This window comes from Bos mutus, chromosome 7, assembly GCF_027580195.1.
Source record: "Bos mutus isolate GX-2022 chromosome 7, NWIPB_WYAK_1.1, whole genome shotgun sequence".
NCBI lineage: Eukaryota > Metazoa > Chordata > Mammalia > Artiodactyla > Bovidae > Bos > Bos mutus.
This window is the reverse complement of record NC_091623.1, coordinates 83,435,808-83,454,993: the sequence shown is the minus strand read 5'-3', so window position 1 is coordinate 83,454,993 and position 19,186 is coordinate 83,435,808. Positions and strand designations below refer to the sequence as shown.

Genomic DNA, 19,186 nt, shown 5'->3' with positions numbered 1-19,186 from the left:
CCCACGTGGCCCCAGCAGGCCAAGGGACAGTGACAGTGGGCGTGACAGTGGGCACTCCCCTGGTGGCGAGAGGAAGGGACGGACGTGGTGGGAGGGGCCTCGAGGGCGACACCCGTGCGCGAGTGTGGGCTTGTGTCCTCTGTGTGCATCCCGCATGCGTGGCTGCCATGTCGCGTGTCCCCGTGGCTGTGTGTCACGCCTATGCCCGTGCATGAGTGCACAAGGTGGAGGAAGGTGCTGGAAGGCCTCCCGATCCGGCATGCACACGTACATGCACACATACACGTCCCTCCAGCCTGCCGGGCCCCAGGGCCTTTCATCTCGCCCTGACAGGCCCCTCTCCCGGCTTTTAGCCTCAGAGAACTTCCTGCTAATAGTGCATTAACCTTGGTGGGGGCTGCCAATTACTCGACACTAATGCGGGGGGCACTGGTGCGGGCGCTGACTGCGCTAACAGGCGCAGGGGCCAGGTAGCGGGCGGGGCTCCCCTTCTCACCCGAGGGGGACGGGCAGGAGGCACGGGGCTGGGGGGGCACGCGGTGTGTTCCCAGCTCCGGATGGCAGAGCGTGGGGTCTCTCCTGACCTCATTAGAGTAATTAATGTGCCTTTTGAAGCTGGAGAAATCGCTCAGAGCTGTGGGAAAGGGGCGCAGATCACAGGGTGGGGGGGCCGTGGACGGTGTCTGCGTGCCTGTTAAAAGTGTGTCCCAGTGAGTCAGGCACAGAGAGAGCCCGAGTGACAGAGAGGGACAGACGGAAATGAAGGGGGGCCAAGGGAGAGGCACTGCAGATGGTGAGAGACACCAATAGGGAGGTGAGCAAGGCTTCAGAATCAAATAAAGACAGAGACACAGAGACAAAAAAGCAGAGATGTGTGGAAAGACCCACAGGGCGAACAGATGGGGAGAGCGCAGGGGGGTTGGGTTCGGGGATGTCATCTCAGTACCTCCCTGGGACTGTGGCCTCAGTTCCTCAACCTTCCCTGGCTACTGGGGACCTGCTGGCCACTCTGTACAGGGCTCTCCCAAAGAATGGTAGTAGGCAGTCAGGGAAGACCTCCTGGAGGTGGCAGTAGCGCATCAGAAAGGGAAGAGGAATTGTGAACAGCCTTGGGGCATGATGGGAGATATTGCCAACAGAGAAGAAAGTCAACTGGGGGCCAAGGCAAAGGACCCCGGCTGGAGGGAGGGGGGACCAGCTGACTGTGACAGAGATGGTGTTTCTTCAGGAACCCAGGCTCAGGCTGGGCAGGAAGGGTCAGCAGGTCTGAGGGAGACTGGCCAGAGGGGCTGACGAGGCTTGAATGGGCAGCAAGCTCAGACCATCCCATGGTGGACATGGCAACAAGGTGGAGTTGAGGTGTGAGAAACAGGGCCCCCAGCCGAACCTATTTCCCCACCTGTACAGTTTGGCTCAGGCCACACCTGGGTAGACTGTGCAGCACAAGGCTGCCACCTGGTGGCAGCCCCCTCTGATGACAGCTCCTTCTAACAACGTGGCCTCCATGCTTTCAGCCAGAGGCCTGAGGGTAACTTCAGGCTGGGCAGAGAGCTACAGGCCAGCCACACTGGTCCTGCTTCCCACAACCAAATTTATAGGGTCCAGGGGGGAATAGGCCAGAGCCAGACTCTGCTTAGAAACAAGGCCCACAGAGGAACTCATCAAGCCCATCACAAAAGATGGGAACCAAGGTACTCCAATGGGACTCAGGTGACCAGTATGGGCCTCAGATGGCCAAGATGGGGACTGAAACACCCCCATGAGATCAGGTGCCAGGATGAATCCCAGATGATCAGGATGGGGACTGAGGTACCCCTAAGGGGTTCAGGTGCCCAGAATGGGGATCAGTTGCCCTGATGGGACTCAGATGCCTGAAAGGGGTTCAAGATCCAAATATGGGACTGAGGTGGCCAGGATGGGCACTGAGCCACACGCTGTGGAATTCAAGTGTCTCCGTGGGACTCGGGAGGCCAGGACAGAGGCCTGAGTGCCAGCACAGATTGCCTGGGATGGGGGATCAAGTTCACCAGTGATTTCACTGGAGGCTGAAAAGAGAGAGACAGAGTAGGCACGGGGAGCCTTGGCTGGCTCCAGACCTGGATGCTGCAGCCTGGGGCTCTGTGAGAAATGGCCCTGGAGTAGTAGTGTGTGGTGAAGCAGAGGACACTGCCCTTGAGGGGCCCTGGGCTGAAGCTGGCCTGGAAGGGGAGCCCTTAAGCAGTTTGGTGGACGAATAGGAGTTCTCCTTTACTAAGCCTAGAGATAACTAGTGGCAGAGTCTTCTTCCAGGCAGGTGGGGGCAGGTCTCCTCCATCTTTCCCCCTCCTTTGTGGGATTCTGCATGGGACCCTCTAAACAGTTAGGGATGATCCAGATGGTCACAGGTGGGAGAACAGGCTGACATGGACCCAGATCTGCTGCCCCCTGCCCCACCCGTGAGCCAGGGGCACTGGGTCTGGCCCGCTGTGGAATTGGGTACCGGCTACAAAAGCACTGCTGCCTTTATTGTCCCCGCCCCAGAGGAACGGTGCCCCCAGACAGGACACCCAGCCTGCCCGCCTTCCAGGCCTCAGCCTGGGGCTGCCGCATTCCCACCAGGGAGGGTGACTGGTATAAGTCACATCATGGCCAGGGGCCTCAGAGTCCTGCATAGGGCTGCCAGTGCCCCTCTGGCTTCCACCCGGTAACCTGGGCAGCCCTGTCTGCAAGGAGGGCTGAGTTGGCTTCCAGTGGGCCAGGAGGGCCCACACATGCTCTCTGGTCCAGGCGGGGTGTTCCAAGCACTGGGAGGGCCCCTGCCTTTCGTCCTTCCCCCAGGGCCACTGGAAATGCTGCCTTCCTGAACCAAACATCTGGAAAGGAGGGGTAGAAGGTGGTGAGAAATGTGGGTAAGCCCACCCCGCTCTGCCCCCATTCAGCTGTGTTTGAGGCTGAGTGCTGAGCCCTCTAACATCCCAGCCCCCGCCCCCAGCCTGCAGGCCTTGCCGACTCCAGACCTGGGAGGAAAGGGAGTAGGTGCCCTAGTCAGGAAATGCAGACACCAGAGGGATTCGCGACCATACCCACGCCTCCCTCTACGTGTGGGAGGGGGGCCGGAAAGTCAGAATTGTCCTACGGTCTCCAAGCTTCGGGGACTGAGCCCGCAACATGCTGGGGTTAAAGGGGCCATCAATCCCGCTCAGGCGGCCGCTGGCCCTGAGCCCAGAGCCCCTGGGTCACCTCAGTTGTCAGCCCCCTTTCTGTCTCTGCTGCTCCCTGTGCCTGGGACACTCTTCCTAGGGCTGGGCGGTGGAGAGGCAGTCTCAGACCCATCCCCCAGCTTTGGTAGCACCTGGCAGGCATCCTCTATCTCTGACACTGATCTTGGCCTTCAGTGTCAGGCACAGAGGAAGTGCTCACCTACTCCAGCCATGCAGCTGGTTCCCATGTTAAAGAAATGGGAAACTGAAACGGTGAGACAGGGGCCTCAGATGAGGCCACGCAGCCTGTGACGGCAAAGCAGTGCTCACTCCAGGCCCACCCCTGCTGCTGGGTGCTGACTACACTGAGCACAGGCACAGGTGGTCCACCTGACTCTCTTCCTGCTGATCCCACCCTCCACCCACCCAAGGAGCCCCTGAAAGTGTGTAGAGTGCTACCCTACCATCTCAGGTTCCTTGTCTCAAAGACTGTCTCCTCGTCACTGTCCATCGAGGTCATCTCGGTGGGGTCCTCGGTGTTGGCCAGAGCCCGTATCTCCTCCGCTGTGGCTTTTTCAATCTGAAAGCAGGCCCAGGCTCACTCAGTGACTCTCTCACGACCTCTCCGTGAAGCTGCTGACCCCCTGTCCAGCTTCCCACCTTTTCCCATAATCCTCCTCTCCATGATTCCCAAAGCCTTGCAGTGTACTTTCCCGGCCTAATTGCATTTCTTCTCACAATGGTCACAACGATTATCAATTGCTCTTATGTCAATAACAAAAGGTGGATGGACATCTCCCTTGGCAGGCCCGGGAGCTAGGACCCTTGGTGGGGGCGGGGTGGGGGGGATGTTGTTATCCCACTATACAAATAAGAAGACTGAATCTCAGAGAAAGTATTAGGGTTTGCCAGAAACATCAAGTGGAGAGCTGTCTCAGACAGAAGCTCTGGCTCCTGACCACCACCAGGAAAACCGCGAGGTCTCTCTGAGGCCTCTACGATGGATACAGCGTGCACTGACATGGAGACAAGCGTTGTGCACCCACAGCAGTGTTCGAGGAAGACAGAAAATGCCCGTTGAGAGCGCCTGAACATGGTCAACTCTGTGGGACACAGGCTCTCTGGAGATCAACCCCAGAGAGGAAGCCAAATGCGGAGATCAGGGGCCCGAGGAGGGGGCAAAGGGCCTGCACCAGGCAGGGGATATGCCTCGGGAAAACCAAAGTGAAAGAAAGTGAAGTCGCTTCAGCGTGTCTGACTCTTTGCGACCCCATGGACTGTAGCCTGCCAGGCTCCTCTGTCCAAGGGATTCTCCAGGCAAGAATACTGGAGTGGGTTGCCTTTCCCTTCTCCAGGGGATCTTCCCAACTCAGGGATCGAAACCAGGTCTCCCGTATTGTAGGCGGGAAAAGCAAAAAGGTCCTCAACTCTTGGGGGAGCAAGGGCAGAACCTAGACACTGATAATCATGGCCAGCCCTGGACTGAACAGGAGCAGCAAAGAGCAGGGGCAGGCTCCGGTCTGGCACCGGCCGGGCTGTGAGCGTCAACCACAGCGAACGTTGCGGCCAGCCCCAGCTCGCAGACGCAAATTGGATTGGTGGCCGCAACGCTCGTCGCCAGGCTGGCGGAGCCGCATAGTGTTCCGGAGACTCCCGGTGCCCTACACAACCCACAACCTCCCGCCTCCGTGGCTCCCTGTAGAAAACTAGCAGCAGCACCCAGAAACTCAGAAAAATAATAGTGCATCACGTGATTTTCTTACCGCACCCACCCACGTGACGCTGGCGTACTAGGCTTCAGGAGCCTAATCACGTGGGGGCGCGAGGCGCGCGAGGATTGGCTGCGCCCGGGCGGCGGCGGCGTGGGCCTGACGCACCTGAATGCCCGGATGAGGAAGTAGAGCGCGGCCAGGACGATGAGGCCCGTGACCACGTAGAGAGAGCGCAGCAGCGGCGAGCCCGGCGAGCCCAGTGGCCACAGGTGTGTGTTGTTGTGCGGTGCACCCGGCTGGCTCCCGTTCGTCACGACGGGCGGCGGCGGCGACAACGTGGCCTGTGGTGACGGGGGCGTATCCTCGGCTCCGTACAGCAGTGGCGGCAGCAAGAGCGCCGACAGCAGCAGGAGCCGCGGCGGTAGCAAGCGCGGCCCCATGGCCCGGCGGAAACGCTAGTTGCGCCCCGCCCCCTCTTAGGGGCTGTCATTCAGTGGCGCGGGGCAGTGTCAGCCAATGGGATTCAGGGGCTGGCCTCGTAGCCGGAAACGCCTAGCCACGCCCCCGGCCGTGCACCTCACTTCATCTGGGCCCCTAAGTTTCCCCGCGTCCCGAGCTCGCCGGCTCCTCGCTCAGCCTGCCCCCGAGAGCTCAGAGCCTCAGTCCTGTACCCCGACAGGAGCGTGAGCACCGCGGCCGCCCCGCCCACCACGCCGGGGACGGGTTATCGGGAACACCCACCAATGTCAGGGACTTTGATGCGGAGGCAGGTGCGACCGAACCCGGCGGGCCTCCCTCCCACCTGGGCCCTGGGAACACTTGCGTCCCCACCCAACTCACCCTGGGCTACGGTGACACCTGCGCAGTAGCACACTGGGCCTGATTCTCCCGTGGAGGAGACATCCAGGCCCCGAACCTGCACATCCTGCCTTTGGGGGCGGGGGGACCAGAAGAGACCAAACACATCCCGTGGGAGAAGAGGGGGTTAAGCCAGTGACCTGGACCTCACAGGGCCACACCCTGCTCAGAGTTGACACAACCAGCCCAGAACCCGAGGCAGTGGAACCAGGGCTCAACCCTAAGGTTCTGTACCCCAAGACTGGGGCAGAAAGCAAGCAGCTTGGGAGCAAGGCCAGCCCCATGGGCTGCAAAGATGAAGATGTCCACGGTCACTGCCAAGACCTCAGCCTGGGCTCTGGGAGAGGTGCCTTCCCCCTGGGATGGGGGGCCCCAGGGACTACCTCCTCTGCTCAGGCTTGCCACACCCTCTCAGACCCTGAGAGAACAGTCCCAGGAGAACTGCCCAAGAAGGCAATGAGCTGCCAAGCTGGTCTTCCTGGTTTGATTCCAGCTCATGCCCAGAACAGAGGCCGAAAAGGGTTTTCTCCAGTGGACTCTCCTCCCCGCCCCTTCCATCTGGACCACCCCTGCAGGATCAGTGTCCGCCCTCCACACCACACCCCAAACAAGACTCAAGATTTGTGGGTGGACACACCATCCCTTTATTCAAATGTGACTTCCACGCTTTCTTGTCACATCGCCGGTGAGGACACACCGCCATGCCAGCACCACAGGCCTGTCCTCCTGGAGCACCTTGAACCCCGTGCCCCAACCTTGCCAGTAAAACATCTGCTGGAAAGACAGGAGGGATTGGGGGGAGCACAAGGGCTACTCCGGCAAGAAGTGAAGATGCTGTCCCCAGTGGATCACGCTGCCAGGAGGGGAGAACCCACTGCAAGGGCCTGGGCCAAAGGGCCACATGCCTCCCGCCCCGGGAAGCACTTACAGGCGACGGGCTGCGAGGGCAGGCATCCGTGCCTCTGGCTCGATCCTGGGTAGAGTCCCTCCTGGGACAGGGACCCCAGGTCAACACTGTTCTCAGGCCACACTTCCTCCGGGTCACACTGACTTCCATTCAACCTGCCAAAGCAAACGAATGTTAGCCCTTACCCCTGGCAGAGCTAAGCTCCCCTCCCTGCCTCCCCCCAGAACAATCCACAGCTCCTGGGAGGGTCTCAAGCTAGTCATCGGGGCCAACCTGAGGCCCCACCATGGGCAGGCCTGAGCCTTTCAGGTGGGCCAGGCTACCTTCCACTCTTAAGCAGAGCCAGCCACCTATTTGGGACGGAGCTGCTTAGAAAACGGCACAAGCTCTGGGAAAAATGTCATGGCAGCAGCAGACACCATAGAGAACTAGTTAGGAGTGTGACTTAAAGAGGTCTGGAAAAGACAGTCAATTGATGAACAAAAAATTCCAAAAGGCAGGGCGTTTGGTGGTCTCCAATCCTACTAGCGGGTGGAACCTACTGGTGAAACTCAACTGCCCAGGCTGCTCACCTGGCTGCAGGTGGGGAAGGGCAAATGGCCGGGGCCTGCCTTTGGTTCCACCTTGTTTTTATTTAAAAAAAAAAAAAAAGGAAAAAAAATAGAAAAAAAAGTCAAAGGAACATTCCCCGGGTAATATGGCTTTCATATGAGCGCCCGAGAGAAGAGGAATGCGGACGAGCAAAAGGAGTTACCTCGGTGACAGGACTATCTCCACATATGAGCTAGCCCAGGGAGCGGCTTGCGTCTCAGAGGGTTCTGTTGGGCGCACAACACTTCTGTCCTCCGAGGGGCTGCAGCTTCCATAGGCTAGCAGAGAATGCTCAGAACTTGTAAAGCAACAGCAGAGCTAGCTAATGAGCCAGTCAGTCTGTGGTCACCCAGGGACACTGTCTGCATCCGCTCGCTCTCTGGCCTGATTCTAGATTAAGGGGCTCAGGGTCAGCGTTGGGCGCCCCCATGTCCACTGTCCCTGCTAGGCTGCCCGCCCATCGAGCCCTCCAGCTGCCACGGCCAGAAGAATCCCGGGGCTGTCCTGCAGTCCGAGAGCCCACTCCCATCACCCACCTGCTCGCCTAACTGGGTGGGGGCAGTCAGTGGTCACAGGGGCCCAGCCAGCATCACTGGCTCTACCTTCCTCCTCTAGCCCTGGGAGCTGCAGGCAGGATGGCAGCCCTAGTCCTCTAGCTGCCAGCTCTGCTCTACTCTGCCTGCCTCAAGCTGGCAGCAGGACGCGTGTGGTGCGATCAAAGGGAGATGCTCAGAGCGAGGTTCATTCAGACAGTCTTTTAATCAGCTTCGTGAAGCCAAAGAAAACGGCATACAAGGATTCCTCAACCACTTCAAATACAACAGTGATGGCATATGTGTATGACTTCCAGTAAAAAAGGACAATATAAACACACATTGTCAAGAACCTCTTGGGGACTGTGGGTCGCCCAGGACAGGCGGGCAGCCCGGGCACCTCCACTGCCTCCTGCACAGTCTGACCACGCTACACTCAGAAATGTTACACCAAGTTGGAAAAAAGCCACAGCTTGCTCAGCTTCCGACAAAGAGAGCGGATCCAGAGTTCGTTCAACCTCAAAAAAGAGCAACCTCACGGGGTTGACCCCGCTGAAAAGAAACGAAAATAGCAACACAACCAAAAACAAAATAACCCCCAGTTATTTTCTAAAAAATCTCTTGGCTAGTGGTAAAAAGGTTAAAAGTAAAACCAGAAGTGCGTTTCCAAACGATTTAAAAACCCTTAAAAACAGAAAGCACTTCCTTAAAAAGCAAAGGGCAGCAGTGAGGCCATCTGGGGGTCAGAAGCAGTCAGGCTGTGTTTGACAAGATCAGAACCAACAAGACTACAGAAGTGGGCACAAGGAGGCGTGGTCACTACACACTAACGATGCAGCGGCGCTCCCCAAGTCCTTAAACACACAGCCATTGGAAGGACGATCTCGATCAGGAAGGATTTTTACTCGTTGTGTGTAGCTGAGAACAAGAAGCAGGCACAGTGTAAAGGCGCAGAAGCAGACGGCAAGAGGCAGCAGTCCACGCCTGGCCCGGCCCTCGGGGCCCAGCCCTGCAGCCTCAGGAGCAACCAACCCCCCCATAGCCGAGGGTGGCCGTGGCCCACACGCACGAATGCTGCCTGCCCACTCTGCTCGGAAGCCCTGGATGTCCCTTTTCTCCTTGGTCAGAAGTGGCTGCTGGCACCGAGACATGAGAGGACAATCTTGTCCCTTACAGGGTCAGCAGAGTAACCAGCTCTGATCGAGGCTGGCAGAGTGCACTGAGGCGCACTGAACTCCCACCACCAGCCCTTGGAGCGCCACTTACCATAACTGTCGTAGCTATCTCTGTAGGACCCGCCAGAGCTCCGGTCATACCCGCCACCCTGACTCCGGCTGCACAAAGGACATAGATGGGCATGAAGGGCACCTCAGGGGGTTTCCACCAGCCCCCACCCTCTGCAGGACCGCTGCCCCCACCTGCTGTAGTAGTCTCTGGAGCCTCCATAGCCCCCACTCCTGGACTCGAACCTGCTGCCCCCATAGCCACGGTCCCCACCTCCTACAGAGGGCACAGAAGGAAAAGTGTGAGCTCCTGCAGCAATGCCCCCCACCTCATCCCCACAGGTGGCACTCACCTCTGGAGAAACCACGGCCCCGGCCCCGGCCCCCACGGAAGAAGCCCCGGCCTCCAGCAGAGCCACCGCGGTATCCACGGGATCGGTTATCAGATGACTTGCCTGCCTGGTCCACCCGGATCTGCCGCCCATCCACAGACTGGAGACCAAGAGTGAACACGGTAAGCCTCTGTACCTCCCGCCCTAGGTCTGCAGCCCAGACCCTCCGGACCCCAAAGTGGCCACCCCTCACCTTCCCATTCATAGCCATCATGGCGTCCTTGGCATCGTCGATGTTTTCAAAGGTGACAAACCCAAAGCCCCTGGATCGCTGGGTCTCCCTGTCTTTCACGACCACCACTGTGCAGTAGAGAGGTCTGAGGTCAGGACCCCGCCCTCCCTGTATGCAGCCCTGCTCAGCCACCTCCTCTGGCACCAGTCTCACCTTCAGAGATCTGTCCGTACTTTGAGAAGACCTGCTCCAGTGACTGCTCATTGGTGTCAAAACTCAGCCCTCCGACGAAAAGCTTGCCCTCATCTGATGCCATGGTGGCCTGAGGCAAACACCATTGAAATACTCTGAGGTCGGGCAGGGGCTTCCAAACTCACCCCTCCCTATTTTACTTTATACAAGTAACATATGCTCATGGGGGAAACCGTGAGAAATTATTTTGCTGCCCTTTAACCGTCCCAAGCCCACACCCAGTCCTTCATCTCAAACAAGCCCTTAATTCCTTTATCACTCGGGCCCCTTGCCTCTACTCTGTACGTGGGGCAAGTCCACCCCTCTCAGTCAAAACCCGGAGCTCCGAGAGCTGGGTCCACACCACGGTTCTGCCTCGCTCCTCAGTGCTACTTGACCATGGGGCCCCAAAACTCCAGGCTAGTTAACAGCCTCACAGGAGGTTTAACACTGGACCCTTAAAGAGGGCATCGACCACCATTGCCACGGGCTGAGTGCAGCCTGGCTTCCGCACTTTGCAAACACCGGAGGATTAAGTCCTAACTAGACCATCATGGCAAAGTGCTCGGTCCACTGGAGGGTACCGTGCAGGTAGTGGCAGGGGGCGCGGGGGGTTCTGCGCTGGGATGCCAACGCAGGGCGGGATTGTGGGGCGGTGCTTAGATTGACCCTTTATGGAACACAGGCTTCCGCTGAGGGGCCAGAAACAGGCCAGAAGGCGACCTGCAGCCGCGAAACTAGGACCCAAACTTAAGCCGTGGCTAGCACCGGGGCCGTGTTGCCCTCGCAGAACACCAATAGGAAGGCGGGGAGGAGCCCTGGCCCGGCCACGCCCAACATGCGCATGCGCCCCCGCGCGCGTCCTGCGCCACACCATCCGGGTATCGGCGCTCCCGCCATTTCGATAGGCGCTGTCTCGCGCTCGCGGCCGCCATTTTACGGAGATGTCACGCTCGCGGCAGGCCTGGCCCACAGGGAATGCCGTCCGGCCACGACTCTACCCAGTCTACGCTGCCCCTCGCCGCTGGCGGGGCGGACTCCACCCGCCTCCACCCACCACGGGGTGCCCGCCCTGGCACCGCCCCCGCCCAAGGGCGTGCCGCCGCCGCCCCGCCTCGTCCATCTAGCCGCAGGCCGCCCGCCGCCCCGGGCCCGTGGAGCCGGTGCCGCCAGGGCCCTCACCACTGAGTTGGGCAGGTCCCTGGCGCAGGCGGGAAGACAGGAGAGCAAAACGACCCGAGCCTCCTAACGCGTGAGTGAGGAGGGGGGCGCTGTGCGCCTGGCCTTATATACTTCGCTCCCAGGCCCCGCCCCTGAGCTCTCCTCCCCGCGCTGCACCGGCCAATCCCAGGCCCTGGAGACCGTGGCTGTGCCTCATATTCATGAGCTGGGGGGCCGGGCCTGTGGCGGTCCCGCCCCCTCCCGCGCGTGGGCGCTGTGCACAGGGACGCGCCGGGTCCGCAGCCCCCAGTCCGTGAGTGGGGGGCGGGGCAGGCTCGCGGCGGGGCGGAGCGGGCCTACTTCCGCATGCCAGCCCCCTGGCCTGTGGCGGAGAACAAAGGGGCTCTGGCGGATGGTGCCGAGCATTTCCTGGGAACCTTCTTGGGGTGGCTGAAACCCCTAGTTTTGCGGTGCTCCAGCAATTACCGACTAACCAACCTCACTTAGGTCCCCAGAACCAGCCGGGATCCAGTTCTCAGACACCCCACCTTCATCTGAATCCTGGCATCAGTCCTTATAAACTTGCCAACCTAACGGACAACCCAGAAGTCCTAGAACCTCAACTCTCCTGAATACACAACTTCATGTGGTCAGCCCCCAAGCCCGCCCAAACCCTAACACTGAGAAAACTCCATTTATGTGGACCCCAGTATTCTCCACGACCCCAGTATTCTCTTCCAGCTTCCCAACTTTGTTTCTTTACAAATTCCAGACTGCATCCACACCTAATTCCCACCCCAACCCTGACTTCACCAGGTCTGGTAGGTGGCACCCATACCCTACAGTCAGCCGGCCAGACATTTTTGTGCATCCTAGCTCTAGATTGCAGGCTGACCTTGACATGGGCTCTCAAACCCACAGAGCTGGGCTCTGTGCCCAGCCCTGGAGTCTGCACTGCACCCCAACATTCAGCTCAGCCCCCAACTTCACTGTGTGCTCTAGCCCCCTCCCCTTTCCTCAAAGCACACTGTTTTGCACCTAGAACCCACTCACTGCCTATGCCAGGGGCGTGCCACTTGGCTCCTCCCCATGAATCTTTATCCTGTCTGGGGGTCCCAAGACCTCTGCTATTGCAGAGATATTCACCCCCAAGGCTGTTCCTAGTTTCTCCTCTTGAGGTCATCCCTTTCCCCCTGCCCAGGCCTTGGCTCACAGTACCTTCTGTGGCCCTGGACTCTTCCATGGGGTGCAAGAAGCTAGTGCAGACCTCTGCCTCCCCAGACCTCTGGTAATACTCCTGGGCTCCAGACGGTCTTCAAAGGCAGACATTCTGCTAAAAGTTAGAGGGATTTGAGGGACTTCCTTACTGGTCCAGTGGTTAGGACTCCCCACTTCTTATGCAAGGAGTGCAGGTTCAATCCCTGGTCTGAGAACTAGGATCCCATCTGCCTCAAATTGAGGTTAAAAAAAAAAAAAAGAGGGAATCTGAGAAGAGAGACCTCACACACATACTAGACAAGCTCCAGTCCTCCCTAAGCCCCACACTCGGTTCCACACTCAGGTTGGTCCAGCTGACGCAGTAGGGACGGAGGCATGGACACTGTCTCCTGTGACAAGGTCGCTGAGACACCTCCCAGGCTCAGGCAGTAGTTCATGACTCCTGGCAGCCGTCTCTCTGCACCTCGTCCCCCACACCACAGCCCCCACCATACAACTGTCAGCAGCAGCATCAGGAGCTGCTGCGTCAGCCACTCACGCAGGGCGGTTATTAAAAGGAGCAGAGGGACTCATCGCTCAGCTCCCCCTCCCGCCGCGCCCATGGTGGGGCCGGAGGGCCGGGCATGCCCAGCCGGAGAGTAATCCCCGCCTCCCCCGGCGTTCTGATCTGCTCCCCAAGCAAAGTCAGGTCGGTGGCTCCTGGCCCCAGCCTAGGCGACGGAATCACAGGGGACCCTCATCACTCTTTGCCCCCCGCCCCCACTCTTCTGTGGTTCCTAATCTGCCTTCTCCTGGTTTTATGAAGTACCTTGGTTCATTCATTTTTCCACCAGCAGTTATTCAGCGTGTACTAACTACGAGGCTGTTGCTTGGTACAGGGCTGAGTAAGTACCCACGACTGTCCCGGGTTACCATCGCAGTGTGGTCCTATACCTGTGGATACCTGTCCTCAGGTGCGCCTGCCCCGGGCACAGTGTGGGAAGTGTGTGCTTGCGTCTCAGGTGTGATTCCTGTATCCGTACCTGGTTGCCGGCGTGTCCCTGTGACTCAGTGTGTTACAAGGACTGTTTGTCCCCGTGAGCGGCGGGGTGGGGAGGGTGGGGTGGGGAAGGTGGTCGCAGGGGGCTAGGACCACCTTCCTTCCTGCCTCGGCCCTGCTCCACGTTCTAGCCGAGGACACAAGGGGGCGCTGCGGCCTCGTTGTCAGCCTGGCCCGGGGCTCCCGGGCCCGCCTCGCTGTCCAGCTGACTGCCAGGAGCACTGGCGTTGGGGGGTGGGGTTCCCGTCCCGCCCTCAGGCCCCCCCACTTCTCCGCCCGAGCGCTTGGGGTGGTCGGGGAGAGGGGGCTTAAAATAGCCTTGGGCGGGGGCGAAGCTGCTATTCGTGGCCGAGATGCGCGGCTTGCCGCCTGCCCGGCGGGACGGGGATTAGGCCGAAGGTCTACTTCTACGTACTCACAAGACGCCCCTCCACAGGCGCCCGGCGAGGACCACCCGGCTTCCTCCGGGCAGAGCACCTCACCCACTCGCGTTGCCACGAAGGCGGGGGCGTGGCCGATGCACTCCCGCACCGAACCCCCAGGCCTCCCCGCTGGGTCGGGCCCGCCGGACGCCGGGTCCTCCCCCGACCCCAGCTAATGACCGGGCGGGAGGCGGTAATGAGCGTCTGGGCTCCGGTCGGGCGTGGCCGGGATGAAAGGCACGTGGAGAGTGAGAGACCCCGGGGCCGCGTAATTACCGCCCCCTCTCGGCCGACCAGGCGGGGGCCGAGCCGGTGCACCTGGCTGGCGGCCGCCCGGCGGGGGCGCGGAAGTGAGACGGTCCGGGCAGAAACTCCAGCCCGCCAGCCTGGCCCAGATCCCCGGGGCCCAGAGCCAGGGAGGGAGAAGTGGGGACTGGATGAATGTATGTTGCCAGGTGTGGTGCACATGTGTGCCTCTGGGCAGGGGACCCGTGGGTGCAGAGATGGAGAAACAGGATCTGAGGACCATGCCTGTGTGAGCATGAAAGTGGCGCTGTGTGCCCGTGCACATAGGTGTGGAAGTGTGTGCACAGAACTCACGTGTATGTGTATTTACAAAGTGGCATGGAGGTGTGTGCATGCGTGTGCACACATGGAAACATGTTTGCATGGTCATTTTCTATGTGCAAGAACAGGGGTTGTGCACGGACCCCAAAGTATGTGCAAAACCAGGATGTGGAATCAGCCCAGAAGGGCTGGGTGTGCGTGACTCAGGGGACCAAAACTCCCAGATCATATGTGCCCATGGCTGGTGGTGTGTCTTGACTCATGACCCTGGGGTGGGCACAAGCCGTGTGCTGTGTCAGCAGCAACCAGGGCCTCTAGGGCAGAGGAGGGTGACAGGAAGAAGGCCAGAAGCCCGGAAGAAGAGGTTAACTGCCCCTCATTTCCCACCTGCATGCGTAGGGGGCACATGTGAGATCCCTAGGAAGCCCAGGTGGCTGCCCATGATGAGTACAGGAGTCAGCTGACTGCAGCCTGGCTTCTGTTTCCCTTCTGTTCCTAGGAGGGGGCTTGCTGGTGGAGGGGTTCGTGGTGGGCACCTGGGTGGAGCTCCCTGTGACACATGGCCCAGGAATGTGATGGCTGCCTCTCTTCTGCTCCTGCCCCAGTCCCTCGTCCCAGGAATACAAAGGTCAGGCAGCTCCTGGACCATGCTAGTGACTACAACCCCCACCAACTGCAGGCAGACTGTGAAGGGACCCAGGGGACACCTGGAGGCCCACACCAATACATGCATTCATGCATGAGACATATCAAGTGTGTGTGAAATGCAGGCCTGGTGCAGCCACTGCATGCTCATGGAAACCCCAAAGCTTCCCTGGGTAGGGATGCTGGGGAGGCAACCCCCTAGGTTTCTGAGACTGGGGCAGGACTGTGTGGTCTACAGCCCCACTGCAGAGGCAGGAGGAGTTGTCCCACTGAAGCCCAGTCGACTCCCTTGACCTTGGTCCTATATACAGGTTCACTGCAGACAGGCAGAGGGGCCAAAGGACCCCTGACTGGGGCTGTTGAGTTTCCACGGCAACATTGGGAGTGGCAACCAGGGAGAGAGCCCGCCCTCCTGGGGCAGCTGCCAAGGGCTCAGGAAAGACACCTCTGTGACCTGTGTGTCCAAGCAGACGTACATAGCAGCCTCCACATCCCCACCCCCACACCCAAGCTGGGAGACACAGGTGCCCACAGGACTTGTCCTGCCTGCCGCCCATCCTTGTCCCTCCTTCAAGGGTCAGCGACTGCCTGGGTGCCCAGCTGTGAGGGCAGGCAGCGTCTGGGGTGCTTCAGCTGAGAATGGGTGCAACAGCAGCACTTCCCTGCGTCAGCACGGGTCATAGCAAGGCAACCAGGCCTCACCGTGGAGTGGCTCCTAGGGCCGTTTTTCTTCCTCTGGGTCTTAGGCTGCTCAGGGCATGGTCCGCCGTGCAGGAGGAAGCTCCACTTTTTCTGAGGGTGCACCTACGCTCCTGCACCTGCCCACCCCAGTGGCCGCGTTGCTCTGCTGGGCCTGCAGGAGGAAGGGCGCGTAGGCAGTGTCTGTGGCTGGGGCGCCCCGGCTTTCAGTGCTGCCTCCGCTGAGCAGCGTCTCTGAGGGTCTGATTTTGGGCTGCCTGATGTGACCTTCAATGCTGCGGTTTTTGTCAGGGAGGTCTTGGCCCTGGGTGAGAGCGGGTTCTGAGGGTCACACAGTTGACTGAGGTTGTGGTACCCAAAAGTGTAGGTTGGGGCGGGTTTGGGACTGTGGGGGGCGTTGCGTATGGGGGTCCCTGTGCTGCAGGCGAGATGAGCTTCTCCGTGGACTGCAGAGCGGGTGCAGCGCGCGTGTGGGACGGGGAGGCGGGTTGGTCTGGGTCTGGTGGCAGTAAGGGGCCCTGCGTGGGCGTCCGGGGTTGGGTTGATTCTCTGCGAGGCCCGTGGGTAGCGTTCGGGGTGTGGGCCATGCGCAGGGCAGATGTAGCCAGCCGTCTCCGCCTGCGGGCGCACGACCTCCTTCCCCCGACCCCGTGGGGCCGGACCAGCCCACATTCCAGAGGAGTTAGGGGGTGCCCTCTCCAGCCCCCGCCGGCTCCCGACCTCTGACTTCAGCTCAAGCCTACCCGCAGCATCTCGAGAACCCACCACTGCAGCAGCTGGCTCCAGAGAGGGGCGGCGAGGCGGGGGCGGAGGTTGGAATGTACGCCGGGGGTGAGGGAGGGGGCCCCAAGAGGGGGAACAAGCGGGGGAGGGGTCGGGAGGAGGAGGAGCCGGTAAGGCCGAGACTGAACGAAAATAGAGGGAGACAGCCTAGAGATGGTGACTCCGACAGAAATACGGACAGACCCAGAAACCAAGAAAGGGGAACAGGAAGACACAGGAAAGGAGAACTCAAAGGGAGGAGGGGGAGGGGCATACGTGGGTGAGGGGAAACGAGGCAGCAGGCCAGGGCTGGGGGCCATCTCCAGTCGGGAAAGGGCCCCAGGTGACAGCGGCCCCGCCCACACCTGCGAGCTGGGCGGCTCACCCGTCCCGAGTGACACCGGAGGCTCCTTGTCCTCTGCCCTGCCCGGTGGGGGCGGCCGTGGGTGGGGCTGGAGGGGAGACTCCTGAGTTGAGTCGTAGCACCCTTGGCTGTAGCTTGGCAACTCCCATTCCCAAGGTGCCTGGAGAGGAGGGCGTTCCCGCCAGGCCTGGGCGGGGGTGGCTGTGCTGGGGCACACGCCCGGTGCTGGGGGTGCTGGCGCTGGCCCCAGCGGGGCACCACTCACCCTCACCTCCCCAGGGACCTGGCTTCTCCCAGCCTTCCTCCCAAGCCACCCCAATGCCGCGTCCTTTGGCATTTCAAAACCGTGCAGCTAGCCCCAGTTACCCATTTGGCCACGCGCAGGGGACTCTGGCATTGAACAAAAAGACGTGACCCCAGTGACCTTCTCTTGCCCGCCTACAGCTGCCTCATCACCCCAGAAGCACGGCCCATCTGTGAGCCAGCACCTGGATCCAGGCCTCTGTCTGGACTCCACACCTTGGCAGCCACACCTGTCCACACGTCCAGTGCCAACCCCCATCTAAGTGTTGGGGCTCTCTGTCCGCCCCAGCTAGCCCCAGGGGTAACCTCGGACCAGAGGTTTTGGGTCACATCATCCCGACCTGGCAAAGGCCACCCTGTTTATACTGATCGCTGCCTTCTCTGAGTGGACTACTGGTCACAGCAAAACTGAGGCATAGCCAGGCAGCGACGAGGCCTTCCTGCCGCCATGACCCCTCCTGGGTCCCTAACCTCCAAACTCCCTGCAGCCCCCTTGAAGACATCGCACTGTGAACCAAAGGCCCCCTTCAGACAATGCCTCATCTGTCCCTTCCCAGGCTTGTCTAAGCAGAGCGTCCAGACCAGACACCTCCTGGGATGTTCTGGCCTCTGCTCCTTCCACCTGCTCCTCCTCCTTGGGGTCCCCATCTCATCGCCCCCAAGCCAGATTTGAGGAATCATTCCTGTTGGGTCCTTGCCGTCGCCTTTTGTTTTAGGTCCCCCAAACTGACTTTCAGATGTTTCCAAAATGCACCCGCATTCACGTCTTCAGACATCTGCGCACGCCGTGCTCCCAACAAGGGGCACCATTTCCCTTTTCCTGTAGTTGGCAAACTCCTATTCTTTTGGCAGAGCCTCAGCCCAACTGCCCTTCTCCCGCTCCCCGCCCTGCGCTCCCCTAGCCTGGAGCTCGTGCACACAGGGTCATGGGGAAGAGACAACAGACAATGCCCGGCCTTGAAAGGCGGGTGCACGCGATCGCGCCCGTGCGGGGGTCCACGTGCGGCACCCTCAGGTACGCCCCCTCTTCCGTCTCAAAGCTGCATCGGTAGTCAGACCCCTTGGCGCGCCTCCCGCCCCCAAATTGCGGACGTGCGGCCAGTGGGAAAAGGAGGTTGGGGGGAGGAGGTTGGGCGGACGCCCCCGCTCCGCGCCTGCGCACTCCGCCTGGCCACGCCGCAGTCCCGCCTCCGGGCAGCAATCCCGCGCGGCTATTGGTGCGAGCAGACCAGCGATGAGGTGGCCGCCAATGAGGCGTCCCAAGAGTAGGCGGGGCCTGAGCCTCTCAGCGCTAGGACGGGGGCGGGCGGGGCACCCGCCTCACAGTGACGTCAGGCCCGGTTCGCGGCGCGTTGCCATGGAAGCCGCGTTTCCATCCCTGCGGGCTTCCGGGGGCCGCCCCCTCCCATTCAACTTTTTCCTCCCTGGGAGGAGGGGTTGGTTGGTTCAGGGCCGTCCCCGCCTCCTGTGATTCCGCAGCCCCTGCCGACACTGGGCCTCAATTTACCTTTCTGTGCTGCCCACGACCACGTGGCCTGACCCGCCGCCTCTCAGGTCGCTGCACCCCTTCGGCTGGGCACCTCTCTGTCCTCGCCCCCCTCGCAGGCGTGTGCGTTTCAGGCCCGCACAGCGGGAAGGGACCAAGGGCCACAGCCCCAACCCGGGGTGGGGTTCTAGGACTCCCGGGTAGGGCTGTGACCCTCGGACCCCAGGGCTAGGCACCAGACAGCGCCCTGAAGAGTACCCAGCAGTGGACCAAGTGCCCCCCGCCCTGCACCGTGCAGACACAACTCCTGTGATTCAGCAGGTGCTTTGATCTACACCCTCCTTCCTTATCCCCTACCCAGCCCTGCAGTGGCCATCTGGTTCACAGCCCTAACCTCCGGGGGTCCGGCTGCGTGGGCAGGGTTTTCGACCTTAACTGTCCCATTCTCACCTCCACCTTGTGGTTCTCCGAACCAGAGGGGAAGTTTGTGCTTTTGACCTTAAGATCTGAAGGGATAAGGCGGATCCGGGCATACTACCTTCCCGGCCTGGTTGTGCAATGATTTGGGGGTGACTGGGTAGCAGGAGGGGCAGAAGGGCCTTAGCAAGTACTCCCAGGACACTCCTGGACTGCACCTGTTCCCTTCCCCCTGGGTGGGGCTCCTGGAACTGGGGCTTAGGAGGGCTGGGTCTTGGCTACAGGAAATGAGCCTAGGGACGGTG

The 19,186-nt window shown here is 60.5% G+C and overlaps 2 protein-coding genes across 6 annotated transcripts; both read right to left on the bottom strand.

Moving 5' to 3' along the window:
• Positions 1-404: 404 nt before the first annotated feature.
• Positions 405-5,397, bottom strand: FAM174C (family with sequence similarity 174 member C). The gene is given in 5 exon segments (XM_070374746.1): positions 405-634; positions 1,425-1,522; positions 3,644-3,728; positions 3,731-3,759; positions 5,057-5,397. Coding segments are annotated over 5 exon segments (717 nt in total). The 5' UTR covers positions 5,332-5,397.
• A 914-nt stretch (positions 5,398-6,311) lies between these two features.
• Positions 6,312-11,135, bottom strand: CIRBP (cold inducible RNA binding protein). 5 transcript variants are annotated; one of them, XM_070374288.1, is made up of 9 exons: positions 10,981-11,135; positions 9,781-9,889; positions 9,589-9,695; positions 9,357-9,495; positions 9,199-9,280; positions 9,047-9,114; positions 7,411-7,525; positions 6,678-6,811; positions 6,312-6,523 (listed from the first exon to the last, which is right to left on the bottom strand). In XM_070374288.1, the coding sequence occupies exons 2-9, from the start codon at positions 9,881-9,883 to the stop codon at positions 6,327-6,329; spliced, it is 945 nt and encodes a 314-aa protein (XP_070230389.1). In that variant the 5' UTR covers positions 9,884-9,889; positions 10,981-11,135; the 3' UTR covers positions 6,312-6,326. The 5 variants fall into 5 exon arrangements, with proteins under 5 accessions (XP_070230389.1, XP_070230390.1, XP_070230392.1 ...); XM_070374289.1 differs by having other exon boundaries at positions 6,312-6,520; XM_070374291.1 differs by lacking the exons at positions 6,312-6,523; positions 7,411-7,525 and having other exon boundaries at positions 6,672-6,811.
• Positions 11,136-19,186: the final 8,051 nt, after the last annotated feature.

What these genes read in the sequence shown, in the direction of transcription:
- CIRBP (XM_070374288.1), bottom strand. Translation starts at nt 9,883, where the DNA reads ATGGCATCAGATGAGGGCAAGCTTTTCGTCGGAGGGCTGAGTTTTGAC. An exon ending in TCCAGAGACTACTACAGCAG is followed by an intron (nt 9,115 to 9,198) that starts GTGGGGGCAGCG and finishes TCCTTTGTGCAG; the next exon opens with CCGGAGTCAGGGTGGCGGGT. An exon ending in GAGATAGTCCTGTCACCGAG is followed by an intron (nt 6,812 to 7,410) that starts GTAACTCCTTTT and finishes TTGCTTTGGCAG; the next exon opens with GTTGAATGGAAGTCAGTGTG.